Below are 23,084 nucleotides of genomic sequence, written 5' to 3'. Positions count from 1 at the left end.
TTATAAATGACGCTTTTTAATTATTTCCACAAAGTATTTGTTTACAATACAATATAATAGAAATTTTTAGGGGAAAATGTGAAAAGCTTGAGTCCACAAATTTTTGTATTCATTAAAAATAATTAAATTTTTAAATTAATTAAAGTATGTTAACTAAATTACCAATATGCTTTCAAAACATAACAGTAAACATAAAAATCTTTTATTTGGTAAAATGTTGGATTTAGTGAAGTGCTGAAATATCAGCAAAATTTAATTTTATTTAGCATGTCTGCAAACTTTTGGCTACTGTATAAATAAATAATATATAATAAATAAATAAATATATAATAAATAAATAAATAAATATATATATATATATATATATATATAAATAATTAGTTTACATATATATACTCTCATACAAATTGTCAACATTTAAATCATATATATATATATATATATACATATATATATATATATATATATATATATATATATATATATATATATATATATATATATATATATATATATATATATATATATATATATATAAATATAAAATAGATGAATAATCATAAATGAAATTTAACAACCGTTTTTAGAAGCTGTCATTAAAGGAGGAAGTTTTTGACTATTTTTTGAAGCTTTGACACGTGATGCAGCAACCTTAAAATAAATAATAAAATAAAATAATAAAATAGTTGTAATATTTACTTTAAAAAAAATTATTAGCATCAATTTAGCCCAAATTTAAGCATTAATTCAGAACTGGACAATCAGCGAGGAAAATAAAATAGTTAAGATAACACTTGTCAACACATATTTTTGTGCTCAAAATATAGAGCATGTTTTTGAGTAATTTTGTGGCGTTGAATAAAAAAACACATTTATTTTCCTCAACTATCTTTATTTATTTTTTGACATGCATTTTTTTTAACCATGGCATTATGTCTAAATTTTGAAAATCCTTCTTTTTTACTACTTATAGTACGGTACATACAGACTTGCATGCAGAAAATGTCTACAAATATTATACACGATTGTAAGTAGATATAAACTTATATAATTAAAAATATTCATGTTTTTTTATTTATGTAATTGATAAGACAAAAAAAAAAAAAAAACACATCTTGGCTTACTATTAATTAGCCTTATCACTTTTTTATAATCATACAACCAGTCTGAAAACTTTTTCTTTACATTATTTGCAGTAACATCTATTAAAAATACATGAAATAAATGTGAAAATGTGAGTAAATACGTAATTTTTTTTCAGTGGTTGTATTAATATATTTTTTCATTGTATTTGTATTTTTTGGCAACATTACAAAATTACAAAATTTTGGTTTTATACTTGTTACATGCCCATGGCGCAACAAATTGTTTTTTTTTTAATGAATGTTGACATTTGTATCTTTATTTAACAACAAACGTGTAATTTAAGAGATATATGTCATATTAGTTTTTTTTTCAAATTATTTTTATTCTATTTAATAAGTTATTAGATATATCAATGATGCTTATAGAACTTAATTAATTTTTATTTCTTCAAAACAATTTTTTCATGCATTTGCAAAGCCTCTTACTAACAGAACGCACAAAAATATGAGAATTTTCTCATTGTTTTTGTTGTAAAAATTTGATATAAACATGTTTTTCAAGCTGTGAAAAAGTGCCTAACTGTTCTGAAATTCAAAAAAAAAAACAAGAACCCACTGAAGAAAGTTGTATGACAGCTATAATTCTAAAAATTTCTGAATTATTAAAGATGATAAAACTTATATGAAGTATGATCATCAGCAAATTCCTGGTGTTGTCTATTATAATTCCAAATATAGAGGAAAAGCAGATAAGAAATTTCAAAACACAAAAAATGAGTTTTGCTAAAATAGCTTTGATTTGGCAAGTTATTTGCAGGTATGACTAAAAATCAGCACCCTATATTTCTGAGTTGACACTTTTTGGTAAAACATATGTTAAAGCGTGTTAAAATGTGGTAGTGGTGTAGTGGTAGAGCGCTCGCTTCATAAGCGAGAGGTTCCGAGTTCGATCCCCACCATGTCCCACGTAGTACCGCACTCAACTTGTTTCTCCGCGCAGCGGCCTTGTTTGTCAAGTTTCGTGTTTCGGAGTTATAGAGTTGAGAGAGGGCTATAACCACAATTAAGCAGCCTCCTCGTCTGTAGTGGCCTTCTGGGCCTTGGGGAGGTGAATTAACAAAAAAAAAATGTCTTTTACTTCCTATAAACCGCATGATAGTAGTGTTCTAGCCTGATTTATCATCAAGTCATTATAGCAAACTGGCTATGGGAAGCCTATGTGTACCACCAAAATAAAAGTTCGAAATTTTATTAGATACCCACACGAATAAATAAATTTCTTTGAAATATTTTATCTTCTTATATTAATGTCTTAAAATCAATACTTAATTCCCAATAAAAGTTAATGAGTATCTTTTTTTAGTTGTACACTTATTTTGTGTACATGCTTTAGATCACACAAAAATTACCCTGAACCCTGTTGTTATGTGACGATGAGTATAAAATAGAAAACTGATTTCATAAAAAAAATTTCATAAAAAAAGATAACTTAATGCATTTTTAAATTAAACTTAAAGATCAAGATAAGTCACAAGTCATGGTATTTTTAAAACTGAACGTTTATGTTAAACATTTGCAAAACGTTATTAAGATTTATCAGGAGATGCAAAGAAATTTACAATACACAGTTTAAACAGAACTAATGAATTATGTTGATTATTGCAACCTTTGCCCAATGAGTGTAGCTGGAATAAATTAAAAAAAATCTTCCATCATCAATTCTAATCTCTACCTGAAACTTCTTGCTATAGTCAAATATTTATCAGATATCCCAGTAGAATCAGCTCAACTCTTGACCTTTTGTTCCAAAAATTGAAACTTTCTACAACATCGTAAGCAATAAAAAATTGAATTTAGGGTCCTTATTAAATGTCAATGTTATTTGGACCTCAAATCCAGCTGTTAAAGTAACTAACTTCTGTTAATAAATAAATGAAAATAATATTAAATAGCTGAACGGTTTTTATTTGTAAAAAATATTCTGGGTAATAAAAAAGCTGATAAGATGAAGAACATGCTAGAAACATGCCTGAAAATTTAAGAATTTTTAAAATAAACTTGAGAATCAAAGTATAACTATTCCACAATCATCTGAGTGATGTTAATGATAAACAAACCGAAAGACTTCATCAAGACATTAAAGTAATGAAGAAATGGTACCAAAGAAGAAATGGTACCAAAGTAGATATATCTAATGGTAACAAAGTAGATGGAATATCAAAATGATGCCAGACTAATATATGAGTTTGAAGAATTTCCATTTAAGAAAAATGCAAAAACAAAAGTTTTTACCATAAACCTATAATCATATATATGTAACCATAAGCGAGACTAGGTTTTTTCAAACCGAGACGAAAAGTTTGTACTTCTCGTGAGACCAAGAACGAGACGAGAAATTTAACAATTTTTCAATACAAATTTATTAAAATCCAAGTAAAAAAACAAAAATGTAAACATGGTTTTGACAAATAGACACAAATGACATTTGTCAAATGTACACAACTTTTTCAAATATTAATTCAGAATTTTTTTGCCAAACTTTTTCAACAAGACAATGTTTTCTCTGATTAAGATGATTTGTTCTACTTTTTCTGGGTGTAAGTGGTGTCTGGATGATCGGATGACATTTTCACCTGAGCTAAAAACTCTCTCTGATTTAGTTGAACTTGCTGGAATAGCTCAAATTTGTCTAGCTGATGAAGAGAGTTCTGGCAACGTATTTGAATGCAATTTCCACCAATCAAGAATCGGAAAGTCTTTTTTGGCATCAGGGAGATATTCATACTGGCACATTTCGCTCAAAATAGGATTCAGTTCAGATGTTGGCTCTTATGTTTCAAGTCTGATGTTTAACTTGCGCTTCAGTTTTGAATTATGGGACAAATCTGCTGAAAGGACTCTGGCAACAGGTTGGCACTCAACATTATCTTTAACCTGTGAGGCTAACCATTCTTTTGTTGTTTGAAATTTTTTGAAGAGCTTCAAGTGAAGTCCCTTTAAGGCAAGATTTAAGTAGTTTGCTGCAGCACTCAATAAGTTTCCAGTGTGACAAAGAGGAAATCTTTTCTCAACGCAGCTTTTCAAGTTTTTTGCATACAAGACACCGTAGCCATTTTTTCCATCCGTCTCAATAAATTGATCAATTTTGTCATGGATTAAATAAAGAGAATCGGCGACAGTTTTAATTGTTGGAATAGACTCAGCCGACCACGTTTCTGTAGCTTCTTTAAGTGGTGCCAAAATTTCTACTGCTCCCTCCATTGATTTCCACTGTGATGCACTGATGGTCTTTGAAGAAAAAATATCTTCATTTGCACATAAGCTGATAACTGCACTCTTTAGATGTAGGACAGAAGCCATGCAATCTAGTTCACTATTCCATCTTGTGTCAACAGATTGGCGTAACTGTCTAAAATTGATTCCTTGAGCGCCTGATTCTGATTCAAGCAACTCAGCTGCAACTGTTGACTGGTGAGTTAAAGAAGCCAAGTCTTTGCATGTTTGCATCGCATCATCCATTCCAGCAGTCATTCCAAATGAGTCTCAAACTGCACATTGCAAAATATGATTGTTGCACAAATATTGGTCAAGGCGCTTTGACAATTTGACTTGCAGTACATTGGCAAATCAGAAGGCAAATTCAGTTCTTCTAAGAAAGAATCCAGCTTTCCTTCAATTAAGATACCTGTGTGTCTGCCTGGGAACTGTTGGACATTGGGTGTCCAGCGATGTAGTCTCCAATTTTCGTCAATAGCATGAAAAGTCCAGGAGATGTAGCTATTCTAAGCTCTAGAAGTCCAAAGGTCAGAAGCCAATGCAGCACTTTTTAGATTTGGCGTAATCTTCGTTATTATGCTCTTCATTCCAGCTTGAACTTCTCTTGACCGAATTGAAAGCTTTCTTGAATATGTTGTTCTGTGATGAAGACTCAGTTTAGGGTTTGCAATGTCAATTAATTTCTTGAAACCTCTTCCTTCGACTGCTGAAAAGGATGCCAGATCAGTGCAAAAGTAATCCAGCATTGCAGAGTCAAACTGTTTGAATGGAATTGTCTTTGTCATATTTGGACTTTGTTTCAAGCATTTCGACCATGGTTCGTTGTTTCTTCTTAGGAGGAGGAAGAAGAGAGTTGTCAGTTTTTTCAGAATACTCAACGTAATCTTGGGTGTTTTTTTTTGAGGTGACAATGTAGTCCACTTGTGTTTCCGTCTTTTGTTTTCAAAGACTTTTTGCATGTCTTGTATTCAGCACCGTCATTTGTTTTTTGAAAATATCTCCAGATTTTGTTTTTTCTTGGTGACGTTTTTGATCGTTGAAATGAGGCAAGAATATTTCTTTTCAATATGAACAATATGTGTCAAGTTAAATTCCACTGGTAAACTAATGAAATTAAGTCGAAAGTGCACCATTTTATACAAAAAGTTTTTGTATTTAAAATCTAATTAAAAATATTTAAAATCTAATTAAAATTTAATTTGTTTTTGTCAAAAACAAATTAAATTTTTAATTAGATTTATTAAAATCATGGAGTCAAAATATTAATTAATTAAAAAAACAAATTATTAAGCATTTTGTAAATTATAATAATTTTTAATTTGGAAAATAATAAAATATTTAAATCTCGTTTTACTTCTCGCGAGAATTTTATTTCTTGTTTCTCACGAGAAGTCCCATTTCTCACGAGAAACGAGAACGAGACGAGATCTCGCTCATGGTTATATATATGTAAACATTTTTCTTTTCCATACCAAGCTGAAAAGAAAAATGTAATTACATAAAACCTAATTACATAAAAAGTTTTTTTTAATGCAATAGGATCAACAGATACACAGCTGTTTATTCTATATTATATATTATACATGAAAAAACACCGGAACCAAAACAACTATAGATATTTTTGAGAATTTTTCACCTGAAGTTTTACTTTGGTTGTAATGTCATTTATTACTAAAAGTAAATTAATAGAAATAGTAATTTTGTTGTAAATATTTTTTCACTACTATCAGTATCTAAACCTATTTTTTAGTTTATGATTCTGTAGTGGATTCATATTTTTGAATTAAAAACCTGAGTTTTTATCCTGAGATGTTTCTTTCAATGGTTGTACAATTCTATTGTCAGTTTATTCTTCATTTTTTCTGTTCAATATTTTTTTCTTTATAGTATACTATATACTCAAGCTTTTATTTGTGTCTTTTTTTATATCTTAAACATTAATCAAGCTAAAAGATAAAAATAATCTTTACATTTTTAATTTGAAAAGAAACAAAATAAAAAAGATATATCAACTTGCTTAAGAGATCAAAAAGATCTCTTAAGCAAGTTGGTACTTTTTACCTTTTGGAATTTAATTATTATTTATTAGTTTAGAAATATTACATAAAGAATCATAAGATAAATAATTATTGTTAAGATCATATTATAATTGAAGTAAGTATAGAAATTAGTTTAGCAATTTATATATAATAACATTTTTATTAGATATAAAGTAGAAAGGATCACTCCTTTTAATTTTTTAAATCGTTTACATTTTGTTTGTTTTAGTTTTTCTTTTAGCTTAATTTTTTTTTCTAGCAGTTTTGTTTTTATTGAGCTTATATTTTATTTTTTAGAAGGAAAATAGGGGTATGGATGCGGCCTAATTATTTTTTATGCAACAAAAAAGTTATACTAATTCTAATTTCATATAATTTGTAATTTCTACTTTGAAATTTCTGTGATGCTAATAACTATTTTTGTTCTTTTTTAGAAAATTTAGAAAAATAAATTAAAATTTTGTTCCAACACTGACAGTACATTTAATATTTTATTTTATTTAAAGGTTAAATTTTTTTTTGGGGATTATATTTATTATGTCAAAAAAAAAAAAAAAAAGAAGGTAAAAAGTATTTTATATATATATATATTATATATATATATATATATATATATATATATATATATATATATATATATATATATATAAATTTATTTATTTACTTTAAATCTTTTTAAATTTTCTTGTATCATTTTTAACATTTTTGTTTGCTTTAGGTCTAGGTGTTTTCGAGCCTTTATTATTAACTATTCTGAAAATACATAATAATGTATTTTAATAACATTTTGCTTAATGCTGTTTTTTATATTCTGTTATATAAGAGTGTTATGTAACTTAAGTTATGTTGTATGAATATTATAATAACTTATGGTGTTTTGTGTAGTTGTTGTAATGTTGTTTTTTTGTAATATTTTGAGTTGATAGACATTTGGCTTACCTTCACAATGGTGTCTATTGTTAAAAAAGATAAATAGGTAATTTTATTAATAAAAATCACTGCTTTTAATCATTCGCTAAAAGCCAAGACAAATTATTTTGCCATATGTACAATTTATTTTATCTCAACTTGATTTTTTGTCTTACATTGTCTTACATTACAGCACTGTTTATTACATGATTTTGCTATAAAATATATTTATGGAATTATGATGCATATATAGATATATATTTTGGAATCATGGTGTACCAGCATAAATTATTTTTTAAAAGCTAACATGAAATAATCATATTTAACAACTACTGCTCTGGTAAATCACAACAACTTTTCTCTATAAGGTGCATTGATTTTCATTTTTTGTATGTAATGTTTTTCTTATTTACTTATTCGTTACATTTTTTATTTTAGATTTATCAGATGATATATTTATGTGGTATAGAAGAACAAAATACTGTTAAGTTATGTGAAATTTAAAAAAATGTTTACTAATAATTTTTTTTGAAGAAGTAATATTAAAGTTTGCAAAAAAGGGTTTACAATGTGTTTTTTTTTAATTTTTCTGTGTTAGCAGTATGTCTATTATTAGAATTGTTTTTAATAATTGTTTTTGCATGTTTTTAATAATTTTTTTTATTATTATTTGCTACGTTAATTTTTTTACAAACATCTCCTAGCTGATATATATATCACCATTTCCACAAGATTTATTTAAAGGAAATTATTCAGATGGAAATGCCAATCTGAATTTTTTAAAATATATTAGAAATTATAATGCATGTCTTTCTTTTGCTTCATTTAAAGCTAATGCACTTCAACCCCTAAATCATGGGCCGCCATGTTTTAGAATATGTGGTCAAGTTATTCATCGTATAGGTAGGTAATCTTAGGCCAAATCAAGATGTTCTGCTGACATATTGTCAACTAACATCAATGATCCACTTGCAAGAGTAAATTTTAGAATGCAACAACGAGGTAATGATCTTTGCTTAAATGATTTAATGTTTCGATTGCAAACTATTATTAATAAAGAGAACCCATTTGCTCTTGCATTTAAAAACATGGCTGAAGTAGAAGATGAAGAAATTCGTCGAGCAGTTCTAGAAGGTCGCTCAGTGTCAGTTGTAAAAATGTCTTTACTTAAAAGGCAAGATAGACATCATTATAATCTCCCTTCACATAATGAAGTTGCAATTGTATTTGTTGGTGAAGATGGTGCACCACTTGCTTCTAGGGAAGTTGTTATTTACCCAAAAGGTCATCCTCTTAAAACTATATCAAGTATGCCTACCAACTTAGATCCTATGGTTTATCCTCTATTTTTTCCAAGGAGTGATGCTGGTTGGCATAATCAATTGGTTCACAACGCTGTATGTGCTACATTGTTTAGAAATCATGTTACATTATCTCAGTATTACAATTATAAACTTTCAGTTAGACAATTTTTTTCTTCATTTTTTTATAGCGAAAAACTGTTTCAGCAATATGCTGCTAATGCATATGTTAAAATCGAAGGCCAGCGCCTTGCTTTTATGAGAAATAATCAAAACAAACTGAGAAGCGAGCAGAATGATGCCTTACACAAACATGAAACAACCTTGGAAATGATCATGATAGACCAGGGCGTGTTGTAGTTTTGCCATCAACTTATGTAGGAAGTCCTAGAGCTTTAAAAGAAAACTTTGAAGATGCTATAGCTATAATTAAAAAGTATGGTAAACCAGATCTTTTTGTTACCTTCACTTGCAACCCAAAATGGCGCAAAATAACTGAAAATTTATATCCAGGTCAGGCAGCAAATGATAGACCTGACTTGGTTACTCGAGTATTTAAACTCAAATAAAACAACCTTCTCAATGACATTTTTAAGCACGCTGTATTAGGGAAAGTTGTAACACGTGTTCAGGTTATTGAATTTCAAAAGCGTGGTTTGCGACATGTTCATATTTTACTTCACTTTGCAAATGATGATAAGCTTGAAACAGCGCATGATATCAAAAATTTAATATCTGTAGAAATTCCAGATCCAATTGTTAATCGTGATCTTTACGACGTTGTTAAAACTTGCATGATCCATGTGGCATACTGTATCCAAATTCTCCCTGCATAAAAGATGGGGTGTGCAGCAAAAACTATCCTAAAGAATTTAATGCTAACACAGTAGCAGTTCATAATATATATCCTCGCTATAGACGTCGTGATAATGGTTTGGTTATCAATATTAAAGGTAACAATGGAGATAACCGCTGGGTGGTACCTTACAATCCATGGTTATCAAAGAAATATCAACCTCACATTAATGTTGAAGCTTGCATGTCTGTTAAGGCTGTTAAATATTTGTACAAATACATATACAAGGGTCACAACTGTGCCAATATTTTAATAAATGAACAAATTAATCATGATAAAGTAAACACTTTTTTAGATTGTCGTTATGTTAGTGCACCTGAAGCATAGTGGCAAATTTCCAATAAGTCATACACTATTATATGCCTTAAAGTTCATCTACCTGAAAATTCGTTAGTGTATTTTAGAAAAGGAGCAGAACAAATGACTTTAGATTGTGCAGGTCAATGTGATACGCACCTAACAGCATGGTTTAAGTTAAATACTGAAAATGAAAGAGCGCATTGCTATTCGTAGGTAGACATTCCTTATCACTTTATATTTGAGGATAAACATTGTAAATGAAAGGTAAGACAAAGGGGTGGTAATAAGGTGATAGTAAGAATGTATAAAGTTAATCCAACTGGAGAATTATTTTTTCCAAGACTGTTACTTTTGCAGGCAAAAGGAGCAACATCTTGGGAAAATGTGCAAACTGTTAATGGTATTGTTCTTGAAACATTTCATGAAGTATGTGTTTTAAAAGGTTTGTTGCAAGACGACACTGAATGGCAGAATACTCTTTCTGAGGCGGTTTTAACTCATATGCCAAAGCAAATTAGACAGTTGTTTTCAATAATTTTGACCTTTTGTGAACCTGACAATCCTTTACATCTTTAATACATACAAAGCTTTTATGATGGAAGATTTTATTCGCCACTCATTCCCACTTCTAAAAGCTGAACAAGCTACTCTTCGTCAATTTGAAAAGATCATTAATCAAAATGGTAAAATGCTGGCTAATTATAATCTGCCTGTTATTGATGAGTTTATAGGCTTAAATCTAGAAAATTGATGAAAATGTTCAACAATCTATTGACAAAGACAATCGAATGAGACTGTTGCTTAATGTCAATCAATTAAATATATGTAATGCTATCCTTGCTACACTGAATAAGCAGCCAAGTGTAGAAAATCAACATTCTATATTGTTTTTCATGGATGGACCAGCTGGTAGTGGAAAAACCTTTACGTAAAATTATTTAATTGCTGAAACCATAAATAGGGGCTTTAAATCTGCTATAGCTGCATGGACTGACATAGCAGCAACTCTTCTTACAAATGGATCTACATTGCATGGCTTATTATCTCTTTTTTTTTTTTAATATTTTTAACATCTTCTTCATCCTATGAAAATGGTGAGGTTATGCTTTATATTTTGATTAAATAAAATTACAAATATTTATAATTTTTATTATATCCTAGAGTTGTTAACATTTGAGAGCTTTTATAATTTTAGATTTGTTAACATTTAGAGGTCCTTCCATAAGTGATGTAGTAATGGCGGTATGGATGAGCCCTCCATCAAATGGAGGGCTTATCCATACCGGGGTGTGACACCATAGAAAAAACAGCAACCAAAAGGTTGTAAATGTCTTCTATCAGTGAAGATATTTATAACTTTTTAGTTGCTGCTTTTTCTTCCGTGATTTATTTTTATTTTTTTTAATTTTGTTATTTATTTTTTTTAATCTGTAATTTTTTTTTTAATAATATATTATGTTGCATATTTGGTCTTTTTTAATTAAAATTTTATTTGCTTTTCACCAATTAAACTTAAATATAATTAAATTGATTCATTACCCAATTATCATAATATAATGATGCTACATTCTATTGTTAAAAATAATTAATTGGTAGTTTAATTTATTGAACTCACTGCTTTTAAAATTTGCTATAAGCCAAGACAATATATTTAGCTATATAAATGCAATTTATTTATATCTCAATTTGATTTTTTATCTTTAATGTTTATAGTTTAGCTCCTTGAAGCATTTGTTATTTTGCTTTTTAAATAAAATATTTTAAATCTATTGTGATGCCTCTTAAATTAAACTAAAGTTTACTAAAAGCCAACATGAAATAACGTCATAAAACAACACCGACTGCATCATGGCAGCAACTTAAGTATGACAACAGGTTACCAAAAAGCAGGTAAATTGTTTTCCAGTTTTGTTTTTTTCCTATTTCTTTTATGTCTACTTATCATTTACAATTTTTATTTTAGGTTTGTCATGACGCATTAATGCAATATAAAAGATCAAAGTTTACATATTTTTTTAAATTTGTTATACACATATTTGATTGTAAACTAAATTTTTTTTGTTTGAAACGTATTTGTACTCAATTGCTGAGTTATTTTTAATGAATTTATTTAGTTGCGTGCATTTAAAGTTTTCAAGATAAAAATTTTCTTTTTTAAAGAAAAATGTATACGTGAATACCAAAAAATTAATAACTCCTGTATAGTATATGTTCGCTTCATATTTATCTTATTAATTAATTAAAGTTTAGGTTATAAAAAATATTACAAGAATTTAGTTGATATTTTTGTCAATTTTTATTGTATTGTATTGAATTGAATTACGTATTGTATTAAACTTAGGAATGTTGAGGAAAATGGTTCTGCCTTACACTGATATGACCTATGTCAGTTGTAAATTACTCAAACAATGTTAAATAATTGGTAATATATTTTACCTCATACTTTTTATGTTAATTTTACAGATAGTTTAATTTTTTCAATTTGAAGGCGTTTTTTCTAAAAAGGTATTAGTTAAGGTTTAGTTAAGGTTTCTAAAAAGGTATTTAACTTTTTCACGTAAAATTTTAATTTTATTTAAGGTAGTTTTATTTTAATTTGTAAAATAAAGTGTTATGTCTTTTAAAATATTATATTTACGTAGGTTTACTTCATAATTAACTTTAAATTGTAGAAAACAGCTACTATAAAATAATTATGTAACAAACCAACCATAACCCGTATTACGGGTTGCTTTCTGCTAGTTTATATAAATTGCTATATTATCTATCTTGGTTAGTTTACCATACAATGACAAAAACTTACCAATTGTGCAGTTGATGCAGCAATTTCATGTGAAGCAACAATAAGTTCTTCAAACTTTCCTTTGCCTTCTATAACTTTGTCAGCTGCATCTCTGTTTTCATAAATATGTTTTTATTATGTTTATATATATATATATATATATATATATATATATATATATATATATATATATATATATATATATATATATATATATATATATATATACATATATATGAATATATATATATATATATATATATAAATTGTTTCATAAAAATACAAATATCAAATGTTAGGTTTGACACGTATTATACTGACCATATGAATTATTTAGACATTTATTTCATGTTGAAGAAAAATATTTAAAAGTATGACGAAAAAGTGACAAACTAGTTTTTTTAAAAATAAAATAAAAAATTACACAAGTATTGTTGCACCATAGCCTACAGATTTGGCTGCAGATAACAAACCTTCAGCCCATTTATGATGCCGTTTGTAAAACTCTTTTACTGAGGCTGAACCCTAAACAAAACACAAAAGAAACTAAAAAATATTGTTTTTTCAAACTAAGTCTGAAAAATAAAAGGTTGGTACTCACCCTTCCCTGCATAACAATTTCTTCCTGCAAATCTTTTGATTTCAAAATCAACTCACGAATAGCCTACATTAAAAAAAAAAATACTTGTGGCTTCACTCACCTTGTCTATGATGCATAAGAAACATAATTGAAACTTTTTATTTTAAATTTACCCTCATAAGACCTGTACATGAGTCCAAAATTCTAAAAAAACAATTAAAGCCTAAAATTTTAAGACTCTTAGAAAAACTAAGAAAAAATACAAATTGTCAAAACAAACAAAAATAAAGCATTAAAAACTTAATTCACCTTTCATTAACTTCAAGTTGAATTCCAGTATGCGTTTTACGAGATTTGTTTAACATTTCCTGCAATGATTTAAGTAACACATTTAAATAAAAAAAGACTCAACCAAACAAATAAATTAAAAAAATGTTCCCTTTATCCCCCTAATTGTGTTCTATATATTAAAAAAATGTTCACTTTCATCCCCTAATTGTGTTCAATATACTAAATAAATTTACAAACAATAATTACATTTAATAAAATTATTTAAAAAAAATAATTATTTTAAAAAACCATAAAAATTTTTATTATTTTATTTTTAAAAACCGTAAAAAAATCTAAAATAACAATCTGAGATCTAGGTTGACATTTTTTATTGTTAATAGAGTCTTCACATACGTATGTACATACATACATACATACATACATACATACATACATACATACATACATACATATATACATACATACATACACGATATGTATATTATGCTGCATACTATAACAATCAATAAAAATATTATAACAATTAATAAAATACAACAAATTACCTCAATTCGAAGAGCTGCATCAGCAACAATCTAAACATACATAAGGATGAGACATCTTAATTAAGCAAAACTTTTTTTTATGACAAATAAAATCTAGAGCAACAATAACAACAATTATATATTCAGTTGGCTAGTGATAGCTAAGATAGTTTTAGTATGAGAAAATTTTTTTTCTCAATTTAAACATGAAATATAAAATATTGAGTTTGTAAAATGATTACCCAAAATAATTTTTTAAGCTGCAAACTTGATCAACAACTTTTTTTTCAACTTCATCATTACTTGGACATAATTTAATGGCCTATAATTTCATCATCAAAAATAATTTAGCTTAAAAAGTCTAAAGTATTAAGATTCATAAAGCAGTTTTGCTATAATAGGTAAGCAGATCTTTGCATATTATTAAAAAAAAAATTATGAACCACAACACTTAATAATTTGTAGTCTCTCACTGAATATAAATCCCCTTGTGTAAGGTGTATTGCTTCTGCAAATGACTAAAATGATTTTACTGAGTGTTAAATACTCTTTAATATTAAACAACCATGATGAATTTCCCTTAATAACAATATTGATGAATTTCTTCTCATTGTCGTTTTGATTTCTTTTAAATTTATTTATAGTTACATTTTATTTAGTTATTATAATTACTAAATTATTTTAGCTTATATTAAATTATAGTATAACCTGAAATAAAAATGTTAAACACAAGTACATTCAACTTTGTCAAGATACTGTTGAAAATATCTACCACCTGAGGGAGTCAATTTTCTATAGAGAAAGCAGAATCTAGTCAATCTACTGTAGAAAAGACAAACTTTTTGAGTTCATATAAAAAGGGAGCAGTACGAACAAGGAGTGTCAAGACAGTGACAACTAGCAGTGACAGTACATTCAGAGTTTATTAAAATGACCAACTTCTTACATCCAGGATATAACCATTCAAATAGAACAGATTTCAAATTTCTAATAGAATAGATTTCTAATTTCTAATAGAATTCTAATAGATATTAGTAAAGAAAACTAAAAAAAGCTTAAGTAGCAGTTTTTTTCATGATTAAAAAAAAGTTTTTTGCGATTTTGTTTTGATTATTCTGTGAATATGAGTATTGATGGGTAGAGCAAGGTCCACAATAAGCCAGTAGTTTGTGGAACAGTAACAATAATGAATTCAGATATCTATTTTGCAGAAACAATCAATACATCTAGCCACTCATGTATTCTGATTGATTGATGTAGCTGTAAGAAAGAATTCTATAACAATTTGGTCTAAAGTTTTTAGTGTAGTAACGGATAATACAGTAAACTTGTCAAAAATATGACAACAATCAGAAACAATTTTTGATGTTAATATCATCATAAAATACTGTTAACATCAAATAACAGTATAAAATGAGTGCGATGATAAGTGAAAAATATTTTTTTAATACAAATCCAGCTGAACATTTTTCTATTTACAATAAGTTTTATAAAATATATATATATTTTTTAATTTATTCTGAGCAAAATTGATAAAGTTTAACTATGTGTGGAACAAGAGAGTTATACAAATTTTCAAATTACAAGGAATTTCTGAAAAGCAGATCGAATACTCATGTAAGATATGGTTTTTAAAAGATTATAATTTTCACTTAATAAAAATAACAGTAAATAGCAGATAAAAAAAAGTTATTAAAGCATTAAATATAAATCAACCTGTTCAGTAGCCTGAATTTCTTCATCAACAATATTTTCATTTTTATTTGAGTTTTCGGATTGCTGCTTTAAAATAATATCCTAGAAAAGAATTTGATAAAAAGTACTTTCTTAACAAATACATAAAACTTTGGGATAACCTAATGCACATTTAGTACCACTAAAATCAAAAATTGTACCTCTGTTATTTTTTGCAGAGATAATATTGCTTGCTGTACATGGCTGCTTTCAGTCTTTACCAAATCAGGTACTTAAAAATAATTTTGAAAAGTAATGATAATAAAGTAATCAGAAGAAAAAAACAAAACATTATTGTCACTATTCAAAAATAAATTTAGCTAACAAAAAGAAAACTAACCCTGATTTAGTTTAAAGCTACTAAGATAACTCAATGTTTTATATCCTATGTTTTTACACGCTGCAACAATATCTAAAAAATAAAGAAAACTTTTAAATACTTCAGGTTACTAAAAAATATTTGAAAAAAAAAAATTTCTCTTTTAGATAATTATTGTTTTCTACAGTGTCTTTTAATGTTTAGTTTTTGCTAAAATCTTGAACTAGTTGTGCAAATATATTTAAGATATATTTATAATATAATATATTTAAGATATATTTATAAAACAAAGTTTTAAAAGTTACTTTGAGAATCCTCTGCTTCTCCCATGTGAGATGTAGCTTTCCCATTAATCATTGCATCACTAATACGATGGCATGTAGAATTGATATGATTCACAAGTGGAATAACATCTACAGGAAGAAAGAATATTACAGAATGACCAAAAAAAAATTTTCTTTGGCAGCTCTGTAATATTACAATGAGCATTACAAAACATTTTTGTACTAAAAAATGTTCTGCACAATTAAAAGTCAAAAAATGTTTGTAAGATTTTTGAATAATGTTACAAAAAAACTTTTTAAAAAAATATCTGAAATACATTGATTTCAATTTTGTTCAGGAAAAATAAAAATTAAAAAAACCCAACCTTGATGATTGTCATAAAAAGAAGAATAACTCTCGTTGGTATTAAGGATCTTCTCATTTAAACCTTCCAATCTTAATTTTAGATATTCTACAAATGAAGAAAGATAAAATTGCAAAATGTATTAATATATTGGTTTAAAAATATATAAAATTTAATATTATGTAAATATGAAACTAAAGAATAGTAACTTTACAACAGAAAAAAATGTTATAAAGTATACCACTAGAACAAGTGGTGCCATTTTCATGTCGAAGGTCATTAAATATATTAAGTGTTTCCTGAATTATTTCCTCACATTCTTTTGCTGTTGATGCTGTAATTGCATTCAAAATAAAATTTATAAAACGACATTAGGTTGTTCAAAAGAATAAAAGAAAATTTAAAATTCTAAAATCATATCCAACATCTGAATGAAGAAAAATTAAAATAATTTAAAACCAAAATAAAGAAGAATGAAAGATTAAACTAAAGGAAATAAGATTAAAACAAGCGAAAATAAATAATTAAAATAAAGTTAAGCACAAAAAATATAAATAAGTAACTATGAAAGACATAAATTAGCAACACAAAAAACAAAAACAAAAAATTTACCCTCACCCTAAATAAGATCTGAATAAACAAGAACAAAAGATGAACAAAATAATAAAACAATTAAAATACTACAAACCTATCAACTCCAATTTGCTTTTAAACAAGTCATCTCCATGCTTCTTTTCCCTATCTATTTCCTAAAACACAATTCAGAATCAACACTAGTTGAATAAAATGTTTTGATGTACATTGTACATCAAAACATTTTATTCAACTAGTGTTGATTGTACAAGATATACGTTGAGTGATCAACGTACATCTTAGTTTTACAAAAAATGCTTTTTGAAAAAAAAATCTGTGTATATATATATATATATATATATATATATATATATATAAACATAACTTTGAATTATAAAATTTTAATTATTTAACAATTATACCAAACAATAATGAAATTGATTATAATTATTATTCAACTATTCAATATTGTTTTAAGTCTTTTCTCTTTTATAGCTTTTTCTCTTTTCTTTAGTAAATTAATTTTTTACTATATTTCAACCTTACAATATTAGTAGCCACCACGACCATACCAAACTTATTTCTCTGTGCAACAGTCAAGGCTTGTGTTTTTAAGTTTAATATTCAAAGTTTAATTTTTTTTTTTTTGTTCAAATAGATAATTTAATTTTAAATATATAGTTAAAAATTAAAACAATTGCATTAAAAATATTTTTTTTAAAATTTGAAAAAACTTGTTAAAATTATTTCATTTATGTATAATAAATTATGCTATTTAAATTGTAATAAATTATGTAATTCACATGAAATAAATTATACCATTTAAATTGTAATAAATTATATATTCACATTTAATAAATCGTCATTGATGCATAACAAATCAAAATAAAATAACAAAAACATTAACAAAATATTTACAATAAATGTTTTTTTATCTTATTCTTAATAGCGCACTGAGCTGAGTAAAACATGTGTACTATATTCTTCTAATAAATAAATAAAAAAACTTACATTTTGATCATAAAATGCTTTATTTTGTAAGAGATTTGCTTCTAATTGCTATTAATAACAAATTTTTTATAAACAATATGTTATAATTTATTTACATTTATCATTATAATAATACATTAATAATAAAAATTTTATTTTTTAAAATTAAATAAAGTAACAAACTGCACATTTTTTATTTTGTTTTATTAAAATAATCTAAACTAATTTTAATTTTAATTTGCGCTTAATCAATGATTTGAGTAATCAATATAACTTTTTCTTTTTCTTACAATTCTAAACACAATACACATTTCAAAATTAAAAAATACACAATACACATGTCAAAATTAATTGATAATTATCAAATTTTTTCTAAATACGCCATGGTAGGTTGCATATTTTTTAGAAATACCACAATATTTATAAGTTAGTATCATGTAATATTGATAATATCATGTCAAAATTAATTGATAATTATCAAATTTTTTCTAAATACGCCATACACATTTTCTAAATACGCCATACACATGCAAGAAAGACTTATCAGAGAAGAAAACCATGATTTATGGCAGGTTGCATATTTTTTAGAAATACTACAATATTTATAAGTTAGTATCATGTAATATTGATAATATCATAGTTTTAATTATTCATAAAATAAAATATTTAAACTTCAAACCTGCTTTTCTGTCATTAAGTTTTGTAAATTTTGCTGTAACATTTGCAACTGTTTGTTCAAAGTATCATTCTAAAATTTAGACAAAGTAGCAATGTCATAGTGTAATATAAATATATACAGATAAAGAGAGAGTGAGAGAGAGTATTTCAAACTATACTTGATTCATTAAGTTGGTTCATGGGATGATACTCAGTGTTCTTAAACAATGATTAAATCAATGGACAAATAAACTTATGGGTTAAAAAAATAATTTTATATTGATAAAAAGTTTAAAAAATTTAATTACTCAAGCTACCTCTAATGTGTATTTTTCTTTTAAACTTTTAATTGATGATTCAAGTTTCTAATAAATATATTAAAATATTTTAATTTATAAACAAACAATTTAAATAATTTATTTATAAACTTCTTTACTCATAGTATATATCTATATGTATTTTGCATATTACCAATAATTTTGACATAACAAGATTCTATTATGCAATAATTTTGACATAACAAGATTCTATTATGCAATAATTTTGACATAACAAGATTCTATTATGCAATAAGTTTTAAAGAACATGTAGCGAGAACAAAATAAAAAAATTTTGACAAAATGTATTTTAAATAAATACTATAAAATAAAGTAACCAAATGATGGAATAAAATGTTAAAAAAATTAAATGGTATAGTCCTTATTGTCATTTAAAGCTTCATCAATTACACAGTTTATTTACAATTAAAACTATAATTATTAGCACAATTTACTTAACAGTTAAGTAAACCAAAACATGCTCTTACTTTTTTTTTAAATCACATCAACTATAGTTGATAGAGCATATATAGCTGATATAGTTGATATAGTTGATATAGCTGAGCTATAGTGAATCTAATCCTATTTCCAACTACCTTGATATCTTATGCTCTAACTTGTTTAATCCTTCCATAATCCTACCTACTTGTATAACAGTTAAATCTCGTTGACTGATAACATCTTTATGAACTTTTACTCTTCTGATCATCTCTTAGGTAACTTAACTATTTATATCTCGGATCATACGACACAATTTGTCTGTGTTCCTGGTATATCCAGCCAACCAAAAAGTTAAAAATTTTAGATGATGTCTTTGACCCTAACAAATTTTTTCTAGAAATTTATAAAATCACCTGAGAGCTTATGATTAAAAAAAATGACAATATTAATGAACCCATCAATCAATTTTTAAAAACATTTAATAAAGTTTTAGACCAATGTGCCCCCTATAAAACTTTGACTAAAAATCAAATAAAATTTAAATCTAAACCCTGGGTTTCTAAAGGATTACTTAAAACTATTTCTGTAAAAAACAAACTCTATAAAAATTTTGCAAGATGTAAGAACATTTATACTAAAAATGAACTTTTTACAAAATTTAAATTCTATAGAAATAAAATTAGCAATATATTAAAAAGTAGTAAAAAACCATACTACATAACTTATTTTAATAGCAACATGAACAACATAAAAAAGACATGGATAGGCATAAAAGATATCATAAATATTAAAGCATCATTACATAAAATACCTACTCAGTTAAATCTGAATGAAATTTCATCACAGACCATACCATTGTTTCAAATATATTTAATAATTATTTTGTTTCTATTTGTGAAAAACTCGATGAAATCATCAAAATGTTCTTATAGTGACTTTTTTAATCATGCTAATTCTTATTTTATTGATCCTGTGAGTGAAGATAAGATATCTAATCTTATTAATAATGCTCTTAAAAGTGATAGAAGTTATGGAACTAATAGCATACCTACATTTTTTCTTAAACTTACCTCTCACATAATCTCCAAACCTCTTTGCATTATGATAAATAATTCTTTTAAATGTGGCAAGTTTTTAAATCCTGAAGTTTTTAAAATAGCTAAAGTCATTTCAATTTGTAAAAAAAGGCTCGTTACTAAACTTTTTTAACTATCAACCCATTTCCCTTTTTTCCAACCTAAGCAAACTTTTCAAAAAGGCTATGCATAAACAGGCTATACAAGTTTCTAGAAAAATTGAAATGCCTGTACCAACATCAATATGGATTTTGAAGCAAACATTCCACAACCTTCGCACTTATTGAAATTACGGAGAAGATTAGAAGAGCTCTAGATAATAAGCACTTTGCATGTGGGGTGTTTATAGATTTGCAAAAAGCTTTTGATACTGTGGATCACTCCATCCTTATCACAAAATTGGAATACTATGGAATCAGAGGCATCCCACTAAAATGGTTTACTTCATATCCACAAAACAGGACACAGCTTGTTTCCATTAATGGTACTAAATCTGATTTAAACAACTGCTCAAATGTCGTCCCACAAGGTTCAGTTTTAGGACCACTTCTTTTTCTTTTTTTTATTAATGACTTGAATACTTCTTTTAAATTTGCAAATGCATATCATTTTGCTGATGATAATAACATGATACTGGCTGACAAATCACTTAAAAAAATCAACAAATATATTAATCATGATCATGAAAATATTGTTCAGTGGCTTTGTTCTAATAAACTTTCTCTCAATTCTAACAAACCAGAGCTGATCATCTTTAAATCCAATCTGGTACCAATTAATAAGTACTTCAATTTTAGACTAAGCGGACAAAAAATTTATCCTTCAGACTTATTGAAAATCTTGGGATTAAAACTGATTCGAATCTTTCTTTTCAAGGCCATCTGAACAACTTAGCAATAAAACTCAGCAGATCTAATAGAATGCTAGCCAAAGTCTGTCATTATGTAAATCTAGAAACTCTGCTAAATATATATCATGCTATTTTTGGGTCCCATCTAAGATATGCATGGCTAGTATGGGGACAATCCCATAAACAAATCTTTTTAAGGTTGTCCTATCTCCAAAATAAAGAGTTGAAAATAATATATTTTTAGTATAATAACTTTAAATCTAATGTGCTATACCTAATCTCCAATATATTAAAATTAGGCGACCTTGTGATATTCCTTAACTGCCAATTTGTCTGGAATTATCACCACAAAAACCTTCCCCTATCATTCAACAACTTTTTTACAAGTAAAAATAGTCACTATCCTTTTCGCTCCATCAGTAGCTTAAACTTAGTTATTCCAAAACACCACTCTGCTAAATATGGAAATAAATCCATTAAATATCAATATATTAGCTCATGGAACAAACTACCTCTTGATCTAAAATCTCTTAATTCAATCTCTGAATTCAAAATTAAGCTTTTTAAATATTTGTTAAAAATATACGAAATAGTTTGATATTTTTAACATTTTGAAATTCTTTATTTATCCATCTACATCTAATTCCTCTGGTTTTCTACCTGCCATTTTTGATACCTTTATAAAAATTTTCATTCTAATATTAATATTAATATTAGTACTAATATTTTGACATTCTTTATTTATCTATCTATTTATTTATCTCTTTTCATTAAACTATTCTCTACTTTATACTAAATCTTTGTTGCTGCTGTTATTGTCTTTATTTATGAAATTCTCCTTCTATTGTAATTGTTATCATTATTGTTACTATTATTATACTATATGTTACTATTATCATTATTGTTACTATTATTATTATTGTTGTTGTTATTGTTATTATTACTATTACTATTACATTATTATTATTGATGTAATTATTGTTATTATTTTTAATATTGATAAGTTATTATTACTATTTTCATCAATATCTATAATGTTATGTTGTATATTGAGGTAACGGGTGATGCGGAAGTTATCGGACAAATCCCAATTTCATTATTTGAGCATAATAATTAGTTTTTGTGGTTTTATGCGTAGGCATAAACGTTCTATAAAATATAAACTTTATTATTTGAAACACAATTATTTAAAATGAGGTTAATTGCGGCTGAACGAGAATCTTTTCGAAAGCGACTAAAAATGTTTTTTGTAAATAAACCTAATATAAAAATAAAAAAAATCTTAAATCATTTTGTAAAGGAAGGATTTGCTCGAAGTACAATATATGATAACCTAAAAAGACTTGAAACTGTTCAATCGTTTTCTGATAGAAAACACCCTGGTCGTCCAACATCCTGGACTAGAGAAAAGTAAGCCGAATTAACGAGACTTGTCAACAATCGAAAAGGGGTCAGTCAGAGAAAAATAGGTATTAAATTCGGTGTAAATAAATCGACAATTGGTCGTCAAAAAAAATGAATATTAAATATAGAAAACGTGAAAAGACTCCAAAATA

The 23,084-nt window shown here is 26.4% G+C and overlaps 1 protein-coding gene across 2 annotated transcripts in view; it reads right to left on the bottom strand.

Moving 5' to 3' along the window:
- Nucleotides 1-23,084, bottom strand: part of LOC101234822 (huntingtin-interacting protein 1) — a 167,091-nt gene that overhangs the window by 8,686 nt on the left and 135,321 nt on the right. For both annotated transcript variants that reach the window (XM_065807880.1, XM_065807879.1), the window contains 17 exons: nt 19,162-19,209; nt 18,867-18,935; nt 18,209-18,256; nt 17,313-17,373; nt 16,866-16,958; nt 16,646-16,732; nt 16,302-16,409; nt 16,018-16,089; nt 15,839-15,909; nt 15,660-15,740; nt 13,965-13,994; nt 13,438-13,496; nt 13,302-13,332; nt 13,150-13,212; nt 12,973-13,073; nt 12,570-12,660; nt 579-651 (listed from right to left, as the gene is read on the bottom strand). In XM_065807880.1, coding sequence (XP_065663952.1) covers nt 579-651; nt 12,570-12,660; nt 12,973-13,073; nt 13,150-13,212; nt 13,302-13,332; nt 13,438-13,496; nt 13,965-13,994; nt 15,660-15,740; nt 15,839-15,909; nt 16,018-16,089; nt 16,302-16,409; nt 16,646-16,732; nt 16,866-16,958; nt 17,313-17,373; nt 18,209-18,256; nt 18,867-18,935; nt 19,162-19,209 — 1,186 coding nt within the window. The remainder of the gene's footprint in view (nt 1-578; nt 652-12,569; nt 12,661-12,972; nt 13,074-13,149; nt 13,213-13,301; nt 13,333-13,437; nt 13,497-13,964; nt 13,995-15,659; nt 15,741-15,838; nt 15,910-16,017; nt 16,090-16,301; nt 16,410-16,645; nt 16,733-16,865; nt 16,959-17,312; nt 17,374-18,208; nt 18,257-18,866; nt 18,936-19,161; nt 19,210-23,084) is intronic.

Source organism: Hydra vulgaris, chromosome 10 (genome assembly GCF_038396675.1).
Source record: "Hydra vulgaris chromosome 10, alternate assembly HydraT2T_AEP".
Taxonomy (NCBI): domain Eukaryota; kingdom Metazoa; phylum Cnidaria; class Hydrozoa; order Anthoathecata; family Hydridae; genus Hydra; species Hydra vulgaris.
Note: the sequence above shows the minus strand (reverse complement) of the source record. Positions and strands in the feature narration are given on the sequence as shown.